The 24,243-nt window shown below is 43.6% G+C and overlaps 2 protein-coding genes across 8 annotated transcripts in view; one reads left to right on the top strand and one right to left on the bottom strand.

Moving 5' to 3' along the window:
- The window catches only part of TMEM266 (transmembrane protein 266), an 88,226-nt gene extending 65,639 nt beyond the window's left edge, over positions 1–22,587 (top strand). For all 7 annotated transcript variants that reach the window (XM_027712177.2, XM_027712176.2, XM_039379271.1 and 4 more), the window contains 3 exons: positions 824–1,010; positions 11,461–11,511; positions 17,339–22,587. In XM_027712177.2, coding sequence (XP_027567978.1) covers positions 824–1,010; positions 11,461–11,511; positions 17,339–17,913 — 813 coding nt within the window. In that variant the 3' untranslated portion in view covers positions 17,914–22,587. The remainder of the gene's footprint in view (positions 1–823; positions 1,011–11,460; positions 11,512–17,338) is intronic.
- Positions 18,563–24,243, bottom strand: part of ETFA (electron transfer flavoprotein subunit alpha) — a 29,379-nt gene continuing 23,698 nt past the window's right edge. The window contains exons 10-12 of the mRNA XM_027712186.2: positions 22,860–22,925; positions 19,498–19,578; positions 18,563–18,659 (exon numbers count right to left, since the gene is read on the bottom strand). Coding sequence (XP_027567987.1) covers positions 18,621–18,659; positions 19,498–19,578; positions 22,860–22,925 — 186 coding nt within the window. The 3' untranslated portion in view covers positions 18,563–18,620. The remainder of the gene's footprint in view (positions 18,660–19,497; positions 19,579–22,859; positions 22,926–24,243) is intronic.

Genomic DNA, 24,243 nt, shown 5'->3' with positions numbered 1-24,243 from the left:
GCTGCGTGGCAGTGGGGATTTTATAGGGCTTACATAAAGGTTTAAAGGGTCTCTGCAGCCTCTCCAGAAAAACTGTTTTTCTTTTTGCCTGGTGGAAGACGTGTGGTTGTCAAATACAAGAGAAATGTGCTGTGTCCATCAGTCAGATGGTACCTGGTAGCTTCCGTCTTTTTGTCAGGTGTCTGCTTTATAACAGCAGTCGTGAGGCAAATCCCATTCTGGTTGCAGAAAGTGTTTAACTGCCATGGCTCACATATTTGAGAGGAGTGGCCAGAAAAGTGGTAACCTTCCTCAGGGTTTCCTGCACACTGTTGAGTACAGACGATTTCAAGACAGAAGAGGACTGTGGTGTCCCTCTCCTTGCCCAGTTAGTGAGAGAGGACCGTTCCAGGTGCTGCTCAGAGAACCTCCCCTCCACTGAAACCCTCATTACGAAGTCTAGTGTGTTAGGGGTATTTGTCATGAACCTAAATCTCTAAATGCCTGTTAAGAGTGGTCTTTTTGTATAAAGGTTACATTTGATTTAACAGTTAGATTTGTTAAAAATTGGCCAAAGTCTTATCTTCAGGAGGTAGCCGTACAAAATAGAAGACCAGCATGAGACAGTCCTTACCTTTAGATTGTGTGAGCAGTGGTCCCACTCCTATGGGCTCTGGGGGAGCACCAGCAGCCTGGACTCGTGTCCTGGCTCAACCACACTGTATCTGTTTCACCAGACTGTAGTGGTTTAGTGATCAAATGAGTAATAGGTCCCCAACTGTAGAATATAAACTTCTGGCCATGCTCATATGACATCAGTATGTGGTGTTGTTTTTCGCTCTAGTTTGAAATCAGGCAGCTGAGGGCCCACCTTGCTCAGCAGGATCTGGACCTCGCTGCAGAGAGAGAGGCCGCGCTGCAGGTCCCCCATGTCCTGAACAAACAGAGCAGCAAGAGGTACAAGGTGGTGGCGACGGACGATTCGGACGACGAAGCCACCGAGAACATCACGGAGCTGCGACCTCCCCGAGGTGAGTGCTGCACAGCTGAGCCCTTACAGGGAGTTACTGAGCCCTCTAAACACCTCCACTGTGGCGGGGAATTGATTTCTTCACTGGGGACTGCAGTTTCCCATCCTTACAAAGGGGCCGCATCTGCTCCAAAGTGGCAGGAGCTGTTGTTGTATTTGTGAGCAGGTTCTAAACAGAGCCAAAGAAATGCCTTGGGAAGAAAATGACTATGATGTACCTTCCCAGTGTCCTCATGATTAGATCCATCAAACACTAAAGAAGCAGCAGCCAAATGAGAATTGGCCAAAGGATAATCACTCAGAGGTAAAAGCAGGGAAATTGAGAAGAACACTGAAAAACAGTTTTGGTCTTTGGCCACTTGCATTTCTGTGGTTTGGAGAGGACCCAAGCTGTGGGGCTTGCCTTGCCTGGAGGCTTTGCTCTCACCAGGCTGCTTAAAACTGCCAGTGTTGGACAGGCAGCTCTGGTGCCAGGAAAGGAGGGATGTGCAGCGTAGGCATCTCATGTCTGAGTGCCGTGTGGCTGTGGTGAGGAGCACTCTGGTGTCTGTAGATGTGTGGTTCAGGGAAATACCAAGAGTTATATTTGCTTGGATCAGTTTTTATTATATAAGTATTAGACCTGAAGTTTTTTCTGCACAAGACATAGCTCTTTTTCCTGTGATCCTGCAGCCCTTACAATGGAGTGCAGAATGTGTCCTGCTTTCGGTAACATTTAATGTAATGTTCCAGAGGAGACAACACTGTTTACCTTAGTGGTATGTTAGTCTTCCTTGGACATCTTAGCTTGATTATTTTGGTAGATGAGCAGTATGTGAATATGTTGGAATTAGAGGTTTGCATGTTATCTTTACATCGGTCAAACTCCTTAAAATTCAAGGCACAGATACTTCAATCAAAATCTGTAAGAGAAAAAGCACACCAGACATTTTCAAATTATCATCCTTTCCTTTCTCTACAGAGTAATGAAAGCATGTAGAAATTGTTTTGTTTTTTTCTCTTTATAATATCTAAGTACTAACCACAGTGAAGCCATTAATTATTCCTGATATGAAATTGTATTTAAAAGCAGACAGTTGAGCAGACTGCCCCTTAAAATGCATTTCCCCCTTTTTTGTAGTATTTCAGAGGTTTTCCCAGTGGATATATTATAATTTATGTATGTGTTCCTTGAGGGTTACATTTGGAAATGAAGTGTTGCTCACATTGTAAGGAGGCTTGCTGAAATTTTAGTGCTGTGGAGATCATCTAAAAATTCTTCTGTCCAAGGTATTCATTCCAACGTCCAGATTAACATGGTTACTCATTATTTGTGTCTCCCTGTAAAATTCTGCCCACACTTGCAACAAAGTAGACACATGATCTTCAAGATTGATTTCTGCATTGAGTTAGGTTGCTTGATGAGAGAGACTCATACTTTTCACTGAAAAAAGATATTCAGCAAATAAGAAAACATGCATTACTTTATAGATTGGGTGAGGTGCAGCTATGTTATGTTTGGGTTATATTTATACTGAGTAGGCAGAATTAATTTCTGATTCCCAGAAATCATCTAAAAGTACCAGAGGACCTTTATCTGGTGCATTGTATCATATATTACATACAAAGTCTTTGTAGATGCATTGGGTGCTTGTCTTATTGCAACCTAAATTAGGGTGCCTCTGTTTTAACAATTTTAACGGATTTATGTTGAATGAGGCAGGAGTTGGACAGAAAAAATTCCCCTGTGTTCCTTTAGCAAGGGACAACAGTCTGTGGTCTCTGCCATCACACTGAGCTGCTGAGAAGGGGCCCGGTTCTGCATAAGAAACCACACACTCAACAGTAGCATTCAGTGCTTTAGTTCATAATCCAGGTAACAGGCAACTGAGATAGAGGATTTTGCATGTAATTTCCTGGACTGTTTTGCAAAGAAAGAAGTAGTAAGCTATCAAGGCTCTGAATCCTGCACTAGCAGTGCTTCTGTGTAACTTTGAAACCTCACCTCACAGCTTGAGAAGGCAGTTACCTCTGGGGAGGAAGGATCATGAGCCAGTCCTGCCTCATTCTTCTCCCTCCCCACCTCAGCTGGGGCTTGCTCTCCCAACACCAACTTTTACTCCCAGTAATATTCTGGCAGTTGCTACAGCAGCTTTCACCATCATCACTTTGCTGCCAGTATCTTCTTCACCATGGCCATTCTGACCATGTATTAGCCAGTGGTGTGTGGGATGGAAGAAGGGCATGGCTTTGGCAGAAGGTGCCTCTGTGTGCACTCTGTGGGAAGGGGATATCCAGCTGGTGTAGGATCTTCCATCTCCCCCCCTGCTGAGGCATGTGCAATACTCCTGAGACATGGCTTTGCAGAGCACAGACCATCCAGACAATTCCTGCACCCTCCCATTCTCCCGTGCTGCAGTTACACTGGCTGTGCTGTCTTCAGGGCTTTCCACACCACTTGCTCTGCCTGGGACTTCAGCCACCGATGTTTTAACTCCTGACTTTTGGGTCAAGTGTTACGTTTTGCAAGTTACCCTCTGTGTCAGACCACATTAGGGATTGCTTTGCATCCATTTTCTCGAAGCTGTGTTTTTCCTCCTTAAAAGAATCCAGAGTGATGGCTGCAGTTAATCATCCTGTGTGCCACATGGCACTTGTGAGCTTTGAAACATATCTGCAGTTGCCTGTTGCACTGATTAGTTAGAGGAGAAATAAGGGACCAAGTCACTAATACTGTCAAAAGAAAAGCAACAGTTCAAAGCCACGATTCAGCTGTTTGGCAGAACAGGCTCTGATGTGCTGTTCTTTTATGCTCTGGCAGAACATTAGCCCTACATATAACACCTGAGGCTCGGGATGGAATGGAATGCCTGTGTTTTTGCCAAACGTAACTTTGTCAGCCTTCAAAAAATCACTGTCTTCTGAGAGCACTGAATGCTGCCAAAGCAGCAAGCTTAAGTTGGCTAGAGAACATACTGCATGAGAAGATGGGATATTCCATCTCAGGCTAATCTTATTTCCCCCATCTGTATGGAACAATGGAAACATTCAGTGCAGAATACCTCACCACGGAGGCTTATGGAGTAAGAAAGCATTGAGACCTTTTACACATTTCCCTACCTGGAAGTTTTATGGGATAGTGCATAAGTTAAAGCTCCTCAGGGGCAGCTGTAGCTTGTACTCTGGTATTTACACTGGATTTTGTGCAACCATTTATGACAGCATTCAGTAAAGTAAGTCAGGTTACCCCAATATCACGTGGTACATGTAGCACCTCAGGGAATTTGTGCAGAGACACCCACTGTGACCTGCACCAGGAGAGCTGTTCTGGCTGATTTGGGAACTTTCAGTGTCTGTTTTCACCTTGCCTTTCCTTCTGCAGATCTCTTACTTTAAAGTGCCCTAATTGCAGGTACAAGACCAGGAGAAGCAAGAGCTCTGGTCAGATGGACAATGGGCCCTCCCATAACTCCCCAGCAAACATTTCATGCCTCCTTTTGAAGGATCACGTCTTGAGGCCATACAGCTGCAAGATGTCTCTGTGCTAATTCTGTGAACAGTGAGCTGGGTGCTGCCTCACACGCTTCTGTCTCCCCACAGCAGTTCACAAGAGACCTCCTGACATAGCAGGAATAACTCTGTGGAAAATATATGAATATAGGCTATTTCCTAATTAATTTAGTTAAGAAGCAGGAATTTTTTTCACCTTTAACTTGCTTCGAATTGACATTTTATTTCTCTTGCCAAAAACTTGATCTCCAGAGCAGACAAAGGTGAAGGCTGAAACACAGGCTTCAGCCTGCAAGTCAAAAGGTACCAGTATCAACACCAGGAAGGATGACAGACCCAAGAGAAGGGCAGGGCTTGAGGAGCTGCAGGCCCAGGGCAGAGCTCTGACGTTTGCTGCACTGTGAGCACTTTACCTTCCCTGCCTCCGTTTGTGAAGAGCTTGGGCTGAGAGCTGCTGCATGTGAATGCAGCATCACTAATGATTTTCATTGTGGTCAGCCTTTCTCTAAGAGCAAGGGAAGTATCCTAAGTGCTCCTTTCTTCTTCCCAGACATGGTTGCCATTTGACATAATGGCAAATATTATCCTATCTATTAATCTCTAAATTATAAAGGAAGTTCTAAATTATAAAGGACTTCTTACCTCATGCAGTATGTAACTGGTCATGGTCAGAATAACAGCTAATGTTTTCTGGTCCTGCACAAATCATTTTTAGTGTTTGGTATACAAAGTTCCAGGCTTCAGGGAATGCCAGGTTCACAGTGCCCCATCTAGCCATTAATACTTCCTTCCAAAATTTATTATTCTTTAATCTCTCCCATAATATATGAATTAGAGTCCCTAGTGGAAATTCCTCATTTTCCTGCATATATCATTTCAGTTTTTGAAATTCTACAATACTGCCATAGTGTAAGATTAATATGCCACCCTTCTATTCCTTTGAGCAAGAACTGGGACTTCACATCGCCAAAAGCTTATTTTAACTGTTCTGAGTCAAATTTCCATTTTTATGGGGTTAGCACTAAGTCTTTTGCTTTGGGGGACTTCTGCAATTTATGATCATGCTTTAGAGAAAAGTAAAGCTTGCTCTCCCTGTAGATACCCATGTTTTGTAAGTGAAGAAAGTAGGATATTGGGAGGGGAGCGTGAAAAATTCTGGAGCTTCAGAGGGCTTCTCCTAAGATTATTCATAAGCTGTTTGAGAAGGCAAAGCAGGGCACTTTTTTTGTCAGGATTGTGTCAGTTGTTCCTTGCAAGGCAGTCTGAGCTGGTTGGATGCTTTTAAACTCTAAGCCAGTTTCTTTGGTGATCATCTGTTAGTGCTCTGAGAGAGTCCTGCTAGTGCAAAACAATAGATAAAAAATAGTTTATGGTTATTTTCAAATGTTGAAATGTATCTACTTTGAAGCCTAGTCCTGGAAATAGTTGTATCCTAAGTGCACTCCCCTTAAATTTGGCTTCTCTCTAGGTGCCTCTTTCAGGCTTTGTGGTTCTCTGTGCACTGAGCATCCAGGCAGGAATCAAAGGAAGTAAACCTTAAGCAACACTTACATAAATGTGTGTGCAGTTAGTGAAGTTTGGCTCTTGCATTCCATATTCACCAAATGGGTGGAGTAGAAACTCCTCACTTCCAGAAGTGGTGAGTGCACAGTCACGCATGTGAGGCTGGAGTTGTCTCTCATCATTAATGTGAAGAGGTGTGAAGACATTGCTGACAGGTAAAGGAACACAGAACTGGAATGTTTTCCACTGTCCAAGCGTGCAGCCCCTTTCATAAGCAGATGGTGCTCCATGTGACAGCAGGGATGTGTTCTGCCCTCCTCCACCATCAGAGCAGTTCCACCAGCTCATTTTCTAAAGTATTGGAACTCTTTTCCTAATTCTCAGAGTACATTTATTTGTTGCCAGTTTACAACAATTTGTTCTTGAATCCTTCTGCTTAATTTATTCTTCTCTTTCCCTGATGATTACCCAGCAGATAATTGTTTTGATGGTAGCCATGTCCTTTCTCAACCTTTGTGTTTTAAACTCAACAAATGTGGCTGTTTCAGAGACAGACTCAAGTTCCTCTGAATGCTTTGGGCTGTCTGTAATGAGCCAACTCAGATGTGGATCTGCTGATCCATATTCATAGAGAACAAGGTTGAAAAGAGCAGTGAGAGGTCCCCCAGGCCACCCTGTACCCACAGCCACGCTGGCACAGTTGTGCTGCACCTCAGCCCTGCTCAGGTCAGCACGTGGTGTTCTTGCTGCATGATCTGCTGAAGCAAGGACCAAAGCCCCTCCTTTGGATTTTGGTTTTCTGTCCCAGCAGCATCTGCTGATAACAGACCCAGTTCCAAATCCCAGGATTTCCCTTTGCACAGTGACTTCCGTCTCAGGTTGATTTCTTACTTAGAACCAGGCTGAATCTGTTGCTCTGTTTTCTGTGCATGCCGGGTTTACAGTTCCTCTCAAGATGGATTATCCATGTGCTCAGGCATCCATCCAGCCCCTGCAGGGACTGGATATCGCTGTGAATTAACAGTTGTTCAGTACTGCAGCCTGCACTGATGTGGCAACCTGCCTTAAAACCAGAAGCAAGGGAAGTCTCCTGGAAAGTGCCAGCTGGCTACTCCTGGTTCCTTTTGGCACAAACAGATGAAAGATCTGCTTCTTTAGAAACCTCCTAGCAAAGATTGCTTTCTGGAGGGAAGTTGGGGTAAGACATTACTACCTCAGGGGGAGGCTACACAGCAGCAAAAATAACCTTCCAGTTCAGAAAATTCAGCTTGGAGAAACAGAAGGCAGTACAATCAGTGGCAATAAAATAATAATGAAATATTTCAAAATAAATCCCCATTTTTAAGGCCTCTAATCTGAAAGATGTGTAAATGGTATTTATTGTATGCAGGGGAGTTGCAGATCATTCACTAAAGGCATTGATGAAACAATTAAAGATCACTATTGAGGCATTATAGAACTGGAAGAGATCTGCCTTGGGTGGAATGTCATTTATGTGTTTCACCAAATTTATTAGGTTTTTATAGGGCCAAGAGAGAGAGATTGCAATGTTGTCTCTTGGGTCAGATGAGATTATATGGCACTGTACTCTAAATAGTTTATTACTCCCTGAACCATTGCAGTGTGTGTTTTGAGTCCTGCAGGAAAAGTACAAGCAGATAACTTGGAAACCTTCATCAGACAAAATCCAGAATCCAGTGGCTGTCAGACAGATCCTGACCAAGAACCACACGTTTTTTCAATAACAGAGATTTTGGACAGCAGGCTGAGATGGGACTTCACTGCACTTCACAGCCTTGCAGAGGGGGTTGGTTACAGTGTCAGGGGAGGCTGGTTTTGTGTGAGGTAAGTCAGAGTCTGAGACACCTTCCCAACCAGACATTCCCTTCTGTCTAGTGAAAGTCCTGATCATGCTGGAGTCAGCCCCACCACCCGTTTGTGGTCCCGCCTTACGCGCTGCCTCACCCCTTACAGTTGTCACCCCACACAGCTTGAACAACTACTGCTCATGGACCACAGAGAACAGCCTGTTTCTGCTCCCTCCTGACCCTGCTCAGCAAAATCTCTCAGCCAAATTCCTCCACAGTGCTGCTGTGTGTCTCACTGCTTCCCATCACTCCCCTTTCCAGGGAAGACTGTAGAACCATCCTTGTTCACAGCAGGGAAGAGCTGCCTCACTCTTGCCCTTCTGCCTTCTCCGCTCACAACTTCTAGATCTTCCTCACCGGGTTTGTCACCACATTTCCTGTCACACAGATTTCCTGGGGGTCACTCATTCTGGGCAGATGTGGCACAGAGGGCTTGGCAGTGTTAGATTTACTGTTGGACTCCATCTTAAAGGCCTTTTCCAACAGAAATGTTTCTGTGATTCCTCTTGGTACAACAAGAGGATCCCAATCACCATCCATAGACATTTTCCTAAGATTGCCGTTTTCAGGGGAATTAAGAGGGAAATGCTTTTCCTTTCTACTTACTGCCAGTCCTTTAATTTACTATAAATATCATTTGAGCATCCTTATGGCTAAGGATGCAAAGTTTGTCTTTGGAAAAGGAAATGCAGGTAACATTTCCGTGTATTGGAGGAGATGGACTTATTTCTAGGAAAGGAGAAAAATTAAATTTTCTGGATCTTGAAAATTCTGAGGTGGTAGAAATAAAAAAAAGCTTTAAGCAAACAGGGTAACTATGAAGAATGAACTACATCTTAAGACAACTCCCTTTCTGGAGCTGAAACTAAAATAGACCAACAGCAGAAAACACTGTGTAGAATTTAAATAATAGAAGTCATCTGCCCCTCTTGTAAAAGCTGGTCTCCCCTGCTTGCTCCTACAAACTTCCCGTGTGCCACCAGCTGCACTCCTGACCCCATGAGACTCACACCAAGCAGCAGGGTCTTCATCTCCTTGGAATCACCAGGAACACTTCAGCAGTGTCCCATGGGAATGTGCACTACTGTACTCTGGCTTTCTGTATACATTTCATATGCACAAGTAGGTGCTTTCAGTTGTATATTTGTTGCATTGTTTTGAGATCCTTTTTTTCAGCAATGTAGAATATAATGGGAGGTAACTGGAATTGTTTATAACCTTCAATGCCCAAAGCAGTTGAGACTCCCATATGGCTCAGCTGAGTTTGTTAATTGTCAGTTTGCTTTAATGTAATGATTCAGAAACTTAATCTGTTGTTGAAATATTTATTCTGCTGTTGTTATTTGGTTTTATTAATAAGAAACTATTCAAGGTTAAAAAATGTGTATGTTTTATATTTTATATACACATGCAATCTATTTACGCATATATATTTTATTTGTATCTAAATAGATAAGCAATGATAAGCAATTACATTAATAAGGCCATCACATAATAATGTAACAGTAGTAGCTGGGCAGCTCCCCCAGCCTTGTGTGCAAGTGGTCACATGCAGGGTCAGGACAGTGGGTGATTCTCCTCAGCACTCAAAGGGAGCTGAGGCAGTGCATTACTGGATTTCCTTTCCAGGGCCTTGGCATTGCCCGTTGCTGACATAAAGACCAGTCGGATTCTCTTTGGTTTGAACACAACTGATCTCTTTGGAAATAGTGCCCTGGTACATTGTTTAGTTGACAGACAGGTGGCCAGTAAACGTGTGCAGTCCTAAAGAGGACTTGATTTGAGCCTTGTCTTAAGGCTTGAAAAGCAGGTGAGTAACTTTTCCAAGTTGTTTTCTGTCTTTGGTGCAAAGCATCTTGGCATTTGGGGCAGACTGTAATGGGAGCCAGAGGAACCCTTTCATGGCTCTTGCCAGGTGACAAGGAGGGTGACCCTGCACACAGAGTGTGCCCTCATCCAGCCACACTGCAGTGCTGTTTTCCTTGTTTGTCTGCTTAGATTTGGACTCCAAGTTAAATATGCTGAAAGTGCCCTACCAGAAGTACATCCACACAGGTATTTCCTGATGTAGTGAAGGTTCCATGCCTGAACTAGAACCTGTGTCTGTACGGCTGGAAGGTTTGGTGGCACTGAGAGTATCAATTATGCATGATTGAAATGAAGTGTATTTTAGCAGCAGATAGCTGAAAAACCTCGCAATGTACTCCTAATTCAGCGGCATTGCCTTGAGCTACTCTGAGGCCTCTTTTTTAAACTCAGACATTAGCACAAAGCACACCTCTGACTGCAGGCATTTAAAGATCAACAAGGGCCGAAAAAGCTTTTAAGATCCAATGAAACCAGGAAAACAACCACGTTGCCTTTCAGTGTCAGGTTAGATTGCCTTCTTATGAGTGCAGCTATTTCAGGTACAGAGTGCTTGGTGGTTTGGGTCTTGTTGTGTGAGGAAAGTGTTCCCCAGAAAACATCTGTTTCTTTCACCTGCAAACCGCAATGTGCTGTGATGAGGCAGGACTGTAGCCACAGAGACCCAGGGGGACGAAGGAAATCTGGCTCAAAGGGATGAGCATGGGTTTCTGAAACATGGTATCAAAAAGAGCACTTAAAAGGAGAGAATGCTTTTAGAGCGCAGATACACCGCAAATTGGGCAGGTCAGGTTCCTTGTAAGCTTGACATTCTCCTGGACTGCTGATGCTGTTTGCCTTCTGCTCAGAACTGCAACAAGAGGAGTTTGTTATTTGCTTTTTCCACAACAGTAAAATGTTCTGCTTTTCTGTAAAATAACACAAAATCCCAGTTTCATCTGCAGCATCTAAAATCTGTACATGCAATAGGGCTTCTGTGGTCACGTCATCGTTTGTAACTTGCTGTTACTGAAGTACAACTGTAGCTCTTGTGTATGTACTACACCCTTGATTTGTACAATTCTTTTTAGTAGATTAGAATGTAATGTTAACATTATGCTGTATATTTTGTATATATGTGTTATATACACCAAAATAACTCTCCATTCACTCAAAATGAAAAAAAAAGACTTTATCTTAGAAGTAGAGAATTACACATTAAAATGGTACATGGTGCCTCCCTTTCTGAGGTGTCACCATGGGGAAGGAGGTAACTCGGAGGTGTAAATGTACAGCAGGAGTGGGTCTGTCTGTGCCAGTGCCCTTGGGTCAGGATAAATACCAGGTTTCTCCGTGTGCCCTGTGCAGGAGGGGAGGGCCCTGCTGCCCAGGGAAAGGCCAGTGTTACACTTGTCTTTACAACAGCGAGGGGCTGGGCCTGGGGAAGTGGTCAGCCCCGTGCCAGTCTCTGGAAAGACCACGGAGCCCATTTCCTTTGAACCCAGAATGCCTCATTCCCAGTGTGGTGCCGTAAAGAACTGTGACAAATGATAGTCCAACCCTATGTTGGCTTGTAGCCACAGCATAGACGGGATGGGGGCTTTAGTGCATTGAGGTCTTGTGGCCTAAGACACAGAGCAGGTGGTGCTCTGGGTGTGCAGGGCAGAGGAGAGCCTTCCATGGGATGCAGTTCAACCATTTAATGACACAAACTGTCTTCTAACAGCTGCCTTTTTATCCTTTCAGAGGATGACATGAATAATTACATCAGTCGATACTACAACGAGCCCAGCACTGGTAAGTTTTGCTTGAAAACAAAAACATGAACTCTGTGTTTGCATTGCACTGTGTGCTGTAAGCCAGGAGAGACTGAGCAGGGATGTAGATCTGTCCTGGAAAGGAAACCCACCATAGAGTCTCTTGGTTTGCTCCATGGAAGTGTGTGTCAGCAGTTCTCTGAAGGTTGAAGGGCCCCAAGTTTGCTCCTGCTGAAGGCACTCAGAATAGTTTGGAGATCTGGGAGAGGTTAATTCCCCCTAAGCCAGGCTGTCCAACCCCCAGAGCAGTTCAAATGGACCCAAGAATGAAAAGCATGGACAAAATAAATGAAGAGAAAAGCAGTGGGGAGGCAGCTTAGCCCAGCACCATGCTGGGAACCTTTCAGAAAGGTTAAACTGAATGGTAAGAAACCTCAGCAGCCAGTGACCCCAGGGCAGCCTTCAAATGGATGTCCCCTGGCAGGAGTCCCGCAGGCACAGGGGTGCACGCTCCCCTTATGTACCTAAAATGTTGTACATATATTAGAAAATGTTTGTCTTTAAGTATAGTGTGTTAAAAATGTATATCTCCATATACACATCCCCATATATACATGGGGTTATAGGGGAAAAAAAAAAGATACATGTACATATATACAAGTGTGTATTTATATATATATATATACACACACATATGAGTGTGTGTATATATATGATTATAATGTGTTATTATGTGTTTATCTCATATGTTCATCCATATATATATTATGCATACAGTGAAATATAGGCATATATAGATATCTATAGATATATCTATATAGAGATATCTATATAAGGATGTGTCTTTGTATATATGTGTTATATATAAAATGTGTGTATATGTGTATGCATATAAATCTATAATGTATTATATATATATCCCATATAGGCACACAAACCTGGATACACATACATATATAAAGATGTATGTAAATATATATATGTGTGTGTGTGTGTGAGATGTATCAGGTACATGTCTCCAAACACACACAACACATACAAACATACACGTGTATATGTGAGCAGATTTATATACATATATATGTAGGTGTGCCTTTTCTATATAGATCAAGATACACATATATATATCTTTACACAGATAAAGATGTGTGAGAGGCTGTGTCTGTGTACATACACAGATATTTTATTAAACTCTCTATATTAGATATATAAAATACATAAAGATCTATGTAAAGGAGTGAGAGGTTTGAGAGGAGAGATGGTCTGAATATGTGTGTATATAATTACAGAAATAAAAATGTGTATCTACGTATAATGTATTATATATTTCTATTCCCATGTACACATCCACACCCATGGAGACAGATGTAGTTGTGTATGTAACTGAAACATAAATAGAAGCGTGTGGCTGTAAACAGGGATGGCATCCAGGAGCCAAACCTCCTGGAATTCATCAGGGCCAGGCAATCCCAAGCACAGGCACAGGCTGGGGGCTGAAGGGATCGAGAGCAGCCTGAGCACAAGGACAAGGACCTGGCGGTGTCAGGGGTGAGCAGCTTGATGTGACCTGGCCATGCCCCTGCTCTGCTCAGGTGAGACCCCCCTGCAGAGCTGCCTCCAGCTCTGGGGCCCCACAGCACAAGGACGTGGAGCTGCTGGAGCGAGTCCAGAGGAGGCCACGGAGCTGCTCCAAGGGCTGGAGCCCCTCTGCTCTGGAGCCAGGCTGGGAGAGCTGGCAGGGTGGGGAGGCCCTGGCACGGGCTGCCCCATTTCTGGAAGTGCCCAAGGCCAGGGTGGATGGGGCTTGGAGCAGCCTGGTGTAGTGGAAGGTGTCCCTGCCCTTCCAGGGGGGACTGAGATGATCCTGAAGGTGCCTCTGTGATATCTGTATATTGTGTATATGTGTAGATACATCCCCACGCTGATATACATGGGGAGATACAGATGCTTGCTAAAGAGACCTTCCTATAGCTATTTACAGACTAAGCTATGTGTATATGAGTATGGCTGCATATGTTTCTATATATTTAAAGATCTCTAAAGGTGTTTGTGCATGATTGTGTCTGTACATACATGAATGTGTGTGCATATGCAGCTGTAATGTATCATGTATCTATATGCACATACATACATGGATATATGTACTTATATATGTACATGGCTATGTGTGGATACATGTATTAGTCTATATAAAGATACATAAAGTGGGGGATGTGTGTATATATGTCTGTCCTATATATATGGGAATAAATACATATAGATATGTATGACAGAAACTGTATATACATATTTTAGATTTTATATATATATATATATAAAAGGTGTGTGACTATATACATGTATTTTTAATATGTATATTTTACCTATAGCATATCTGTAGGTGTATGTGTGTGCATATATCTTATTCTAGAACACAATTATATAGATATTTAGAAAGGTGTGAGACTGCATATACATGTCTTTGTAATCTGTATTATGTATATGGTATTATGGATATATTTTATATCTGAACTATGTGTGTATAAATAAAGCAGTTTATGTGTGTATATGCAGACAGATAAAAATGCAGATCAAGATCTGTGTGGACCTACATAGGTATTTTATATATGTATAAATATATGTAAAGAGATATATATGGGTAGGTATGTGAGAGCCTCTTTACGTACATATATAGTTTATATAAAAGAGAAAATACTTGAGTGTATATAGAGACATATAATACATAAAATGGGTGTACATACGTAGATATATTGTGAAGGGGAAACTTAGAGATGTTCCCTCTATAAATATGGATGTGTCTATAGGAAGTTGTGTATAGGATCTGTGTGTGTGTGAGAGAAGACCTCTGTATCCATACACATGTAAATGATACATACCTATTTAAAAAATGTACATGCATACACGTAGGAGGTATAAAGTATTGTCTTTATTTGTGTATCTCCCTCTATATACATCCCCAGTCTATACAGGACTATACATATAAAGATGTATGAATCTCTACATAGGTTTAGGTGTATGTATGGTTAAGAAAAGGAGGAAAAGGTTTGAGGGACCACGTCTGTGTACCTGTATACATAACACTATATGTGTGTGTGTTCTCATGCATCCCTATATATACATTCCACACCTATATACAGAGATACAGACATATAAATATGTAAGCATCATATATATACATGCATTATGTACCATATATGGGGCAAGTATATACCCAACTGTTCCCCCTAGCTATATGGATAAATGTATGTGTAAAGATTATGTATATATAAAAACAGGTCTGTGAGAGACACTGTATATATACCTATGTATATTACTTATATGTATGTATGTGTGTGTGTACATATATATATATATATATATATATAAACACACACAGGTATATGGTAATATTTATAGATGTATATGCCCATAATATACATGGAGGGACATTAAAAGGGGGGTACATATAATTTTATATGTCTAACAGGTGTTGTGTAATGTGGATGTGGCTGTGCTTAAGTATAATGTATTATATATGTAGATTTCTATATATGCATTCCCTGTGTATGTATGCACACACACATATATATATTTCTACATAAAGTATATGGGGGGTTGTATTCTAGTTAAAGACAAAAAAATTTATGTATTTAAGGGGAGTATTATATTTATCAAACATCCATATGTACATGTGTGCACACATTGTTTATAGATATATGTTGTATTATATATGGTATATTGCTGTATATACATCCCCATAGTAAACTTGGCTATATGTAAGATGGTGTATGTATACAATTTAAAAGATGTATAAAGGTTGGAGGTGTCATATATAATGTGTTATTTACAATATGCAATGTTATTTGATACACATTATTTATGTATATTCCTGTATATACATTCCAGATTCACATATACAGACCATAATATGTAAATATTTATACACAAAGATAAGTGTACCTGTGTATAGGTGTATATACTCTATTTATAAAGAGTGATAATTATGTTTTCAAAGGGGGAGGATGACAACTATGTACTCTCTCTCTCTCTCTCTATATATATATACTATCTGTATGTATCTTTGTATAGGTCTAATGTACTACTTTAGTTGTATGTATACACATAGCAACAGCTCTTCCCACATCTATAGGGTTAAATCTATATATAAAAATTATGTGTATATAAAATAAGGTGGGCAAGAGACTGTGTATATAACTATTACACGTATGTGTGCACACACATGTATGTGTGTATATAGAGATGCATGTCCCTCTGTATACATCCCCATAATATACTTGGAAGGCTATAAAAATGTACATGTGTATGTGTGTGTGTGTGTATATATATATAAAATTTATATATATATATATATATATATATACACACACACACACACACATTTAAAGTCTGTAAAGAGGGGGTGTTCCTGTATAGGTACAATGTATTCTCTACATCCCTGTACATACATTCCCCAGCTATACACACACAATGAGAAATACATGTACTTATACATAAAGGTAAGTACAGGTGTGTGAGAGCATGTGTGTTCTATTTATAGGTAATTAAATGTATTTAAGGGGGGACCTTGTATTACATAGTCTGTCATATGTATATACACTGTGTTATATATGGGTCTTCTTAGAGATAAATCTATATATACGTATTACATATATATGTGTGTGTGACAGGAGACTATATAGACATACATACATTGTAGAAAACGTGCAGATGTATGTAGAGACAAAGGCAGGTTGGTATATGGCATTACTTATAGAGGTGTATATATTACAGAGCTATCTATGTTCATCCCCATTATAGAATGGTACTGGGTATAAAGACTATCCATACCCGTGTATGAACAGCTACATAAATGTAGCAGGACGTGTTCATGCATAGGTATAATCTGTTACATACATACAGATACAGTCCCATAAATACAGATACAGAGAAATATGAGGGTTGTGCAGATTTTTTTTAATGACAGGTGTCTTTCAACGGGGCACTACATATTGTGTGTATAATGTATACTATCTGGGGCTCACACAGACACAATTCCTCATGTCTGTATATAAAGATGATGATTATATAAAATTGGATGTGTGAGACACTGCATATATACACCTTTGTAGTGTATGTACTGTGTGTGTTCACATAGATATGCAGGTAAATGGCATTATGTACAGCTGTGTATCCCTGTAAAGACACCCCCAGCGTACAGATAAGGAGCCACACACACCTTTTATGTATCCATATGTGTGCATGCAAAATTTAAAAACTGTCTGCATATAGTGGGGGGTGTTCACATATAGGTATAATGTATATATATGTGTGTGTGTGTATGCCCCTATAGATACACACATATATATAAAGACAAGTAGGAGTGTGGGTGTGTTTGCATTCTGTTTTAACAGTAGCTAATTAAGAGTATTTAAAGGGAGGGGCTGTGGCCTATAAGTATTTATTGACTGACCGTGTACATATGCAGGTAGAATGCATTATAGATGTGTCTATATTATACATATATATTACACATCTATACATACCTGCCCTTTATCCATCTACATGATAAAACTAGAGATGTTTGTGTGTGACCTATACACACACATATATAGGTATACAGTATTAGTTGTAGCTGTGTATCCCTCTACATCTGTTCCCCCTATATACAAACTACATTTTCTACAGAAAAAGGGTGCCTTTGTGTTACTGTTCCCTTTGAGACAGACAGGCAGTGCTGTGTGTTATAGGGGGACTCTGTGCTATAGTGTGTGTGTCCCACATGCCTTTGTGCACACAGCTGCAGTGTACCGCAGGTATATACACACCTCTGTAGGCACTACACAGGCATGTCCCGCCCCCGGTCTGAGTGTGTGCTCTGTTCCCTGCAGACAGCGGTGTCCCCGAGGCCGCCATCTGCGTGGTCACCACGGCCGCCATCGACGTGCACCGGCCCAACATCTCCTCGGAGCTGTTCACGGTGGAGGTGCCGCTGCGCCTGGGCAGCACCGGGACCTCGGCCAGCATCACGTCGGGCAGCGCCTCGCGCTCCACCGTCAGCTCGGGCACCCAGGCCTGCAGCGAGAGCAGCCACACGCTGGGCTCCTCCCCGGACTGCAGCACGGCCTGCGAGGAGCCCGCCCAGGCGGCCCCGGCGCCCGCCCGGCAGCGGGTGGCCCACGCCGTGGTGCAGGAGCTGCTCTCGTCCCTGTCGGAAGAGGCGTGTCTGGCGCAGAAGGGGCTGGATCCCGTCAACCTGAAGCTGCCCAGCCCCGCGGGCTCGGTGGGGGCCAGCCCCGACCTGGGCCACCGGCTCAGCGTCTACAACCGCAGGAACCAGGAGAGCCTCGACGTCTTCCAGCTCAAGCCACTCATCGACTGCCCACCGAGCGCCCCGATGATTGAGGAGAAATATGGAGCGCTGGGGCCCCCAGAGCCACGGCTGGGCAGGGTTCCCGAGGCATAGGGACAGCCGGGGGGAATGGGGACTCCTGCGGGGACACGCTCACCGCGCTGGGTCACGAGGCTGCCACGGGTGACGTGGCAGCGCCGAAGGCAACCTGTGGCATCTCCTGAATGGCCACCAGGGCGAGGCCAGTGCCACCTCTGCTCACCAGCGGCCATGGCGCATGATCCACCTGCCCTGCCACCAGCTCTGGGCCAGCTGGGACCTACGGTGACTGTCTGGGCACAAAAGACCTTCCAGCAGACTCGGGCTGACATGGACCCACAGTGCCTGGGGGGGCAAACAGGCTATGCCTGGGAACACCATGGAACTTCCACCAGTCCAGGGCCAGCACAGCCCCACAGACAGAGCTGCTGGACAGCCTGGGCCCAGCCTGGCCCCCCGGCCTGACCCTACCCAGGGGCTGAGCATGGCTGGGAGGGGTGTGGAGATGGGAATAAATACTGACAAACCCATGCTGCCTCCTGCCTTGTATCCCTCTTCCATTCCTTTTCCATTCTTCCCTTCCTTTCTTCTCTTACCTGCCTTCCCTGTCTTCCTTTCTTACACCCCACACTCCATGTGCCATCCAACTGACCATCAAAAAAAAAAAACAAAAACAAAAACCCAAAAAAACCCCACAAAACCCCAACACCAGTGACCCCACCTCTTTCCAGTACAATCCTTTATTTGTCCTTACTCCACAGTACAGGGTCCATCACCAGCAGTCACTTCTTCTTCAGGAGCTCCGTCATCTCTGGCACCGCCTGCAAACACCAGTGCCAGGGTAGTGCATCTTCCCCCTGTGACCCCCCCAAACTCACCCTGGGCAGTACCAAACCCCAGAGTTACACTCCCCACCCACCACACCACTCCAGGGGCTGTGGGTCACCCCAGCTCACAGCACTCCCCACTTCTCTCCTGCTGAATAAAGCCTCTTAATTATTTAAGAGAGCTACATTTCCATTAGGTGGAAATAATGCATTCGTACAAAATTTATTAAGGAAATTGTCTACATGGTGTTTCTTCAGAATGTGACTTTGTGGCTCACAAAGAGGCCCGTGCTCACTGTGGAGCCAGCAGGCAGCATTTCAGGAATGGCATTAAGTGCTGGCACAGGCTCTGCCCGTGCCCCGCCGGTCACACGTGTGGCCACGCACACGGAGTCACACATGTGAGCTGCAGGCACTTGGACAGGGGCTGGCTCATGGCTCCCTGTTCCAGAGGGAACTGCAAGCTCCTCCTGGGCATCAGGCAGTGAGGCAGCAAACCCAGGCAGCAATAAGCACTCTCCTGCCAACTCTCTGCTTTCAAACTTTCTGAAGCTTAAAAACAGAGGCAAGCGCCTCTGTGCAGTTATTTCCAAAGTGGTTCATATTCAGGAAACCGGAATCAAGGCAGGCTGGCAGTGACACCCCTGCCCCCCAACACGCTTCCACTTGCAGGGATTGAATTTTGAGTGTGCAAATAACAAATTTAGAAAACAAATTCTTTAACAACAACCAAAGCAAACACACACAGACATCGTTAACACTCATTAGATTATATTATGCAAGCTACTGTCCGCTCTCCCAAAGTCATCCTGCACATCAAGTTTAGCCTCACCTGAAATAAGTCTGCCACCAGTCCATAATCTGCCACTTGGAAAATTGGAGCTTCTGGATCCTTGTTAATAGCAACAATGGTCTGCAAGCAAAGGTAAAGCACCATGTGAATGTATATATTGATTAATATCTGGGGCTGGATTACAGTGCCATGTCTTATCCAGGAAACACGGGCTTTAGTCTTTCCTAGCCCCCAGAAGCAGAAGATATGGATCAGAGCATTTAACATTTTTCCTTTCCATCTCAAAAACAAAGACCCCACCACCACACCCCAAAAAAACAACGCTCCCTTCCCTGCTCATCTTGGCTCTCCTTCCCTGTTGAAAAGCCTAGAAAAAAAATTACTACAAAGGATTATCTGTGCATTCTAAACCATTCCATTGCAGAACTAACTCAAAGGGCAGCAGTTGCAACAAGCACAAAGGCTTCTGTACTTACTATAGGACATAGCATTTAGTTTGTCAGACCATAGAAAATGGCATGTGACAAATCCCAGCACAGTGATCCAGAAAGTGTCTTGATTTAAACTGTGCCATACAAATAAATCATCCTGTAACTGTCTGTGACAGCTTTCAGCAAAATAAGCATGTCCACATCAAAATCTACAACAGGATGGGGAACACTTCATAAAGGAAGGGAAAAGAATCTTAAACAAAACCCAGCAGCTCATAGAAGGAGCCTTACACCAAGCAGGGCCCAAACCACAGCACTCTGGTCCTGCCTGCCCACCTAAACACTGACTCGAGGCACCAACCCCCCCACCCGGGACAGGTCCAACCCAACAGGCAGCTGAGGAGCTCACGGGCCACGCCCAGAGAGCAGCACTTCACCTGTCACTGTTTTACTCCTCCACTGAAAGTACTTGTCCAGCAAAATCACTGCCTCAGTAGATAGGTGTACTGGCAGGAAAGTTTACAAATCCTTGATTCCAGGCCCACAGAACTGTTGTTTCTTCACAGGTGGCTGTACCCTGTAAGGGACCCCATCCTACCTGGCAGCAGGCAGTGCCCACAGCAGCGCTGCCCCTGCCCAGCTCGTGGCCGAGGCCCTGCAGGTCCTGCAGCAACGCTGCCCTTCAGGGTTTGTCCCACAGCTGATTGTTTTTATTTCAGTGACCGTTTGCAAATGCAAACCTCCCCTGACAAGCTGCAGTGCAGGAAGCAAATCCAGGCTGTGATCCCCGAGGATTCTGTCAGTCAAGACTCTTCTCTGACCCTACTGAGGCCCTGCCATGTCTTGCAGAACCACCTACAGGGGCCAGTGCTGAGGGCTGGCCGAGGCCAGCAGTCAGTGCCACCACAGGAGCTGCCAGCTCTGCTCCTGGCACAACACCCATTGCTTGCAAACCTACCTGAAGCTTTAGTTGGGCATCCTGGGCCTTCCTCTGCCTCCTTTAGCTGAAGCAACTTTTTAGTAAGATTTGGTTCCCTACCTCATTACTAACTCATAAGCAGCAAGTGCATCACCTTGCTCACAACAGAAGTTTGTGAGTTAAATCTCTCAGAAAGAACAGATACAGTAACTGTCTCCTGAGGGAATTGGAAATAAGGAAAGAAAGCACCAACGATTCTCCAGGTCTCCTCAAAAGCTGCATTTCCTACCTTGCTGTAAAGAACAAATAAATTATACATTTCACTTGGTAGAAAGCATCTGACTGCTTTGGAAAATGTATCCTGAAGTGTACAAGTTCACAATGCCAGATAATTCAGAGTGCTGAGGGAGGATGGGGGACACTCCAGAGCTCCCAGGCTGCATAATGCTTTGTTTGTGAAAACTGGATCTTTTCCATAACTACTCCATCTATATCCTTCAGCTAAAAGGAAGGCAGAATGCATTCCAAACACAAGTAACTAAATCTGAATTTTAAAACACATTTGTTTATGAGATATGGGAGAAATGAAAGTGTTAAGTATGCATCTCATATCAGCAAATTTAATCTGTTCTTATTTCCTATAAGAAAACATCTCAAAATATCAAACATGGCATTGGAAAAGCCAAAAAAACCTGGTTTTGCTGTTACAGTTGAGGACAATATTACTGCTCAATATATATCAAAGGAAATTCTGGCACTTCAAGAAAGAAGTTCCCAGTGTTGCTGGCAGTCTGAACTGAGATAAGACAGGACAGAAACACAAACAGGGGCAGAACAAGTCTGAAGCAGCTTTAAATACTCAGTTCTCAGCTGCTCCTCATCCCACCTGCCCATGCCCTCGCTCAGCAGGAGCACAGCTGGAGACTGAGCAGCTGGAGACAAAGCCCCTGGTGGTGCTGTGGCCTGAGGTGCCGTGGCAGCGCTGCCCTCGGACCCCGCTCGTCCCGTTCCTGCTCTGAGAGCAGGACACAGCACAGCCACCCTGCCCTGCTGAGAGCACAGACACTGTCACCCACACCCTCAGAGCACCCTCCTCCCTGCCCAGCAGTCACCATCACAGTTCCACCTTTGGTGGGTCCACCTGAGTCTCTGCTCCTACAAGGCTGAGGCCCCAAATGCAGCTTACTTGACTTTCCCTCCAAAATATTTCAGTAATACATGGCAAAAAAAATTTTAGGAAAGCAGAGATCATCCTACCACACAGGCTGGTTTGTGAGGACAGTTATCAGTCACAAACTCACTGGTCTGTCACTGGTTGAACACAAGAAACCACCTGCAAAGTTTTGCAACCCTTTTCCTCAGCTTTATAAGCTAATCAAAGTTCTGGCTTGGCTAATTTCATTCACTGGAAATAGAAAAACAAATTATATCCTCTTTTTAAAATTCCTGTGGGGAGGCAGGACAACCTCCAGTTTTTGATGTCTGACATTGGATAGTATAAATCAGCAGGTAACTCTGCTCCTCTTTCCAAACACTGCACTGTAGACCAAACTGGCAAGTCCAATTTTGGATTATTTGCTTTGGCAAGTAATGAGTTAAACCTTTTAAAGTTTTACTGCCATTTTATAATAGGTTTCCATTTGAATGGCTAAATGCAGGAATGTCAGAGACATCTTTTACTTTATGGAATACTAAGTTCATAATTCAAATTGCACATTGTTATGCATGAATTAATATGTCATACTCTGGAATAAAGGCAAATGGAACTATTGTATAGAATTCAGGCATACGTGGTTTGGGTTGGGGTTTTTTTAAACAAAGTCAATTAGCTGCTTCAACTTATCACTTTGGGTTGTAGTCCAAATGTTTTCCTACTGTGTGAGATGTTTTGCCACAGTATATTTTTTTCTGTCCAAGTGTGTTTTAAAGCAGCAGAGAAATGGGCAATTTTAACATTAAAAAAAGTTGGAAAACCATCTTGATGCAAAAGCAAGGAAGTCAACTCATTTCCTTCCTCAAAAATCTCTTCTAGCACATCCACCTTTATTTACCTTGCTGTCTTTCATTCCAGCCAAGTGTTGGATTGCTCCAGATATTCCCACGGCAATATAAAGTTCCTAGAAGGAAACAAGAGAGGCATTTTTGGTACCCACAACACAGTTTCAGTAACCCCTCACACACCCTACTCAGAATCTGTCACGTGCAGCAGTTTTTACATTAATTTCAATACTGAAGGCAGCTGACAACTGGTTCCCTTCCTGACCTGGGGATGCAACGTAACTACAAAAGGAGAATCCCAAAGGAGCATCTGGCAAAGACACACGAGAGAAAAAACAAATTTAAGAAGTCTGCCTGAAAACCATCCAGCACTGCTCAGCAGGGGACAGGGCAGTGTTACCCTGGAGATTCCCAAAGCAAGTGTTAAGGTAACCTCCAAATGGATAATGCAGGGCCTGAAGAGCAAACCAAGGCTTTTGTCTGGAGCCTCTCAGAGCCTTTCACTAAGACAGAACATACAATTCAGGTGTTTACACCTTTAAAAGGTGAAAAGGGCAGGATAAAACATTTCAGATGCCAAAGTGGGCTGGTGCATTATACACTTGTAGGTTCTGTTCTTTACCCCAACCTTCCACGACCACGTGCCCTGAAACTTTTCTTCCCCCAGGCACTCCCCACTCCCACACAGGACGAGCACAGAAGTGTTCCCAGGTACACCAACAGCTTCACACCTCAGGGCTCCCAGTTCACATCCAGAGTCTTACATTCAAAACAGATTAAAATGTACAGGCACATAGACCTGTACTGACTGGGTTAGTCACAGCACAAAGGTATTACTTCCCCTCATGCTGAAAACCATCCATTCTGTAATCTATCCAAAACCAAGAGTATTGGAGTTCCCTGACAGTTTTCCCACCACCACCAGTGCAGGCAGCAGTCACAGCTGTGCAGTTCAGCTAACTAATGGTACAGAAGAAAACCGAAGAAAGTACTTTTCACCAACTCATTCAATAACAGAAAACTCACACATGAAATTAATTAATGGCTCATCTGTCTGGACCAACTAAAAGGTGGTACTTCACACATGATTAGAAAAGACACAACCTCCAATAATAACAATTTCTCCTTTAAAAATACCAAGGTTAGTCCATATTTAAGAACATGCAAGTCCAATTCAAGAAATTATTCTGGGGGCCAGGGAGGGTAAGGGGGTCAAAAAAAAAAAAATCATCTTACTGCTGTGCAGCTGAAGGTGTGCATTGCAGTGAGGTGGCTTTAACATGGCAGAGCCAAGCACAGCTGGGGGACAGCACAGACCCACAGAGGGGGCTGCAAACCAAGGTGTTCCAGCACAGACCATGCAGGCCTGAGAGTCATTACAGCAATTAAAGAAAGAAAGATGATTGCTTGCTGATGTTTCTACAGCTACAGACTTCA

This window comes from Pipra filicauda, unplaced genomic scaffold, assembly GCF_003945595.2.
Source record: "Pipra filicauda isolate LSUMZ 115617 unplaced genomic scaffold, ASM394559v2 scaffold161_size1661140_pilon, whole genome shotgun sequence".
Lineage (NCBI taxonomy): Eukaryota > Metazoa > Chordata > Aves > Passeriformes > Pipridae > Pipra > Pipra filicauda.
Note: the sequence above shows the minus strand (reverse complement) of the source record. Positions and strands in the feature narration are given on the sequence as shown.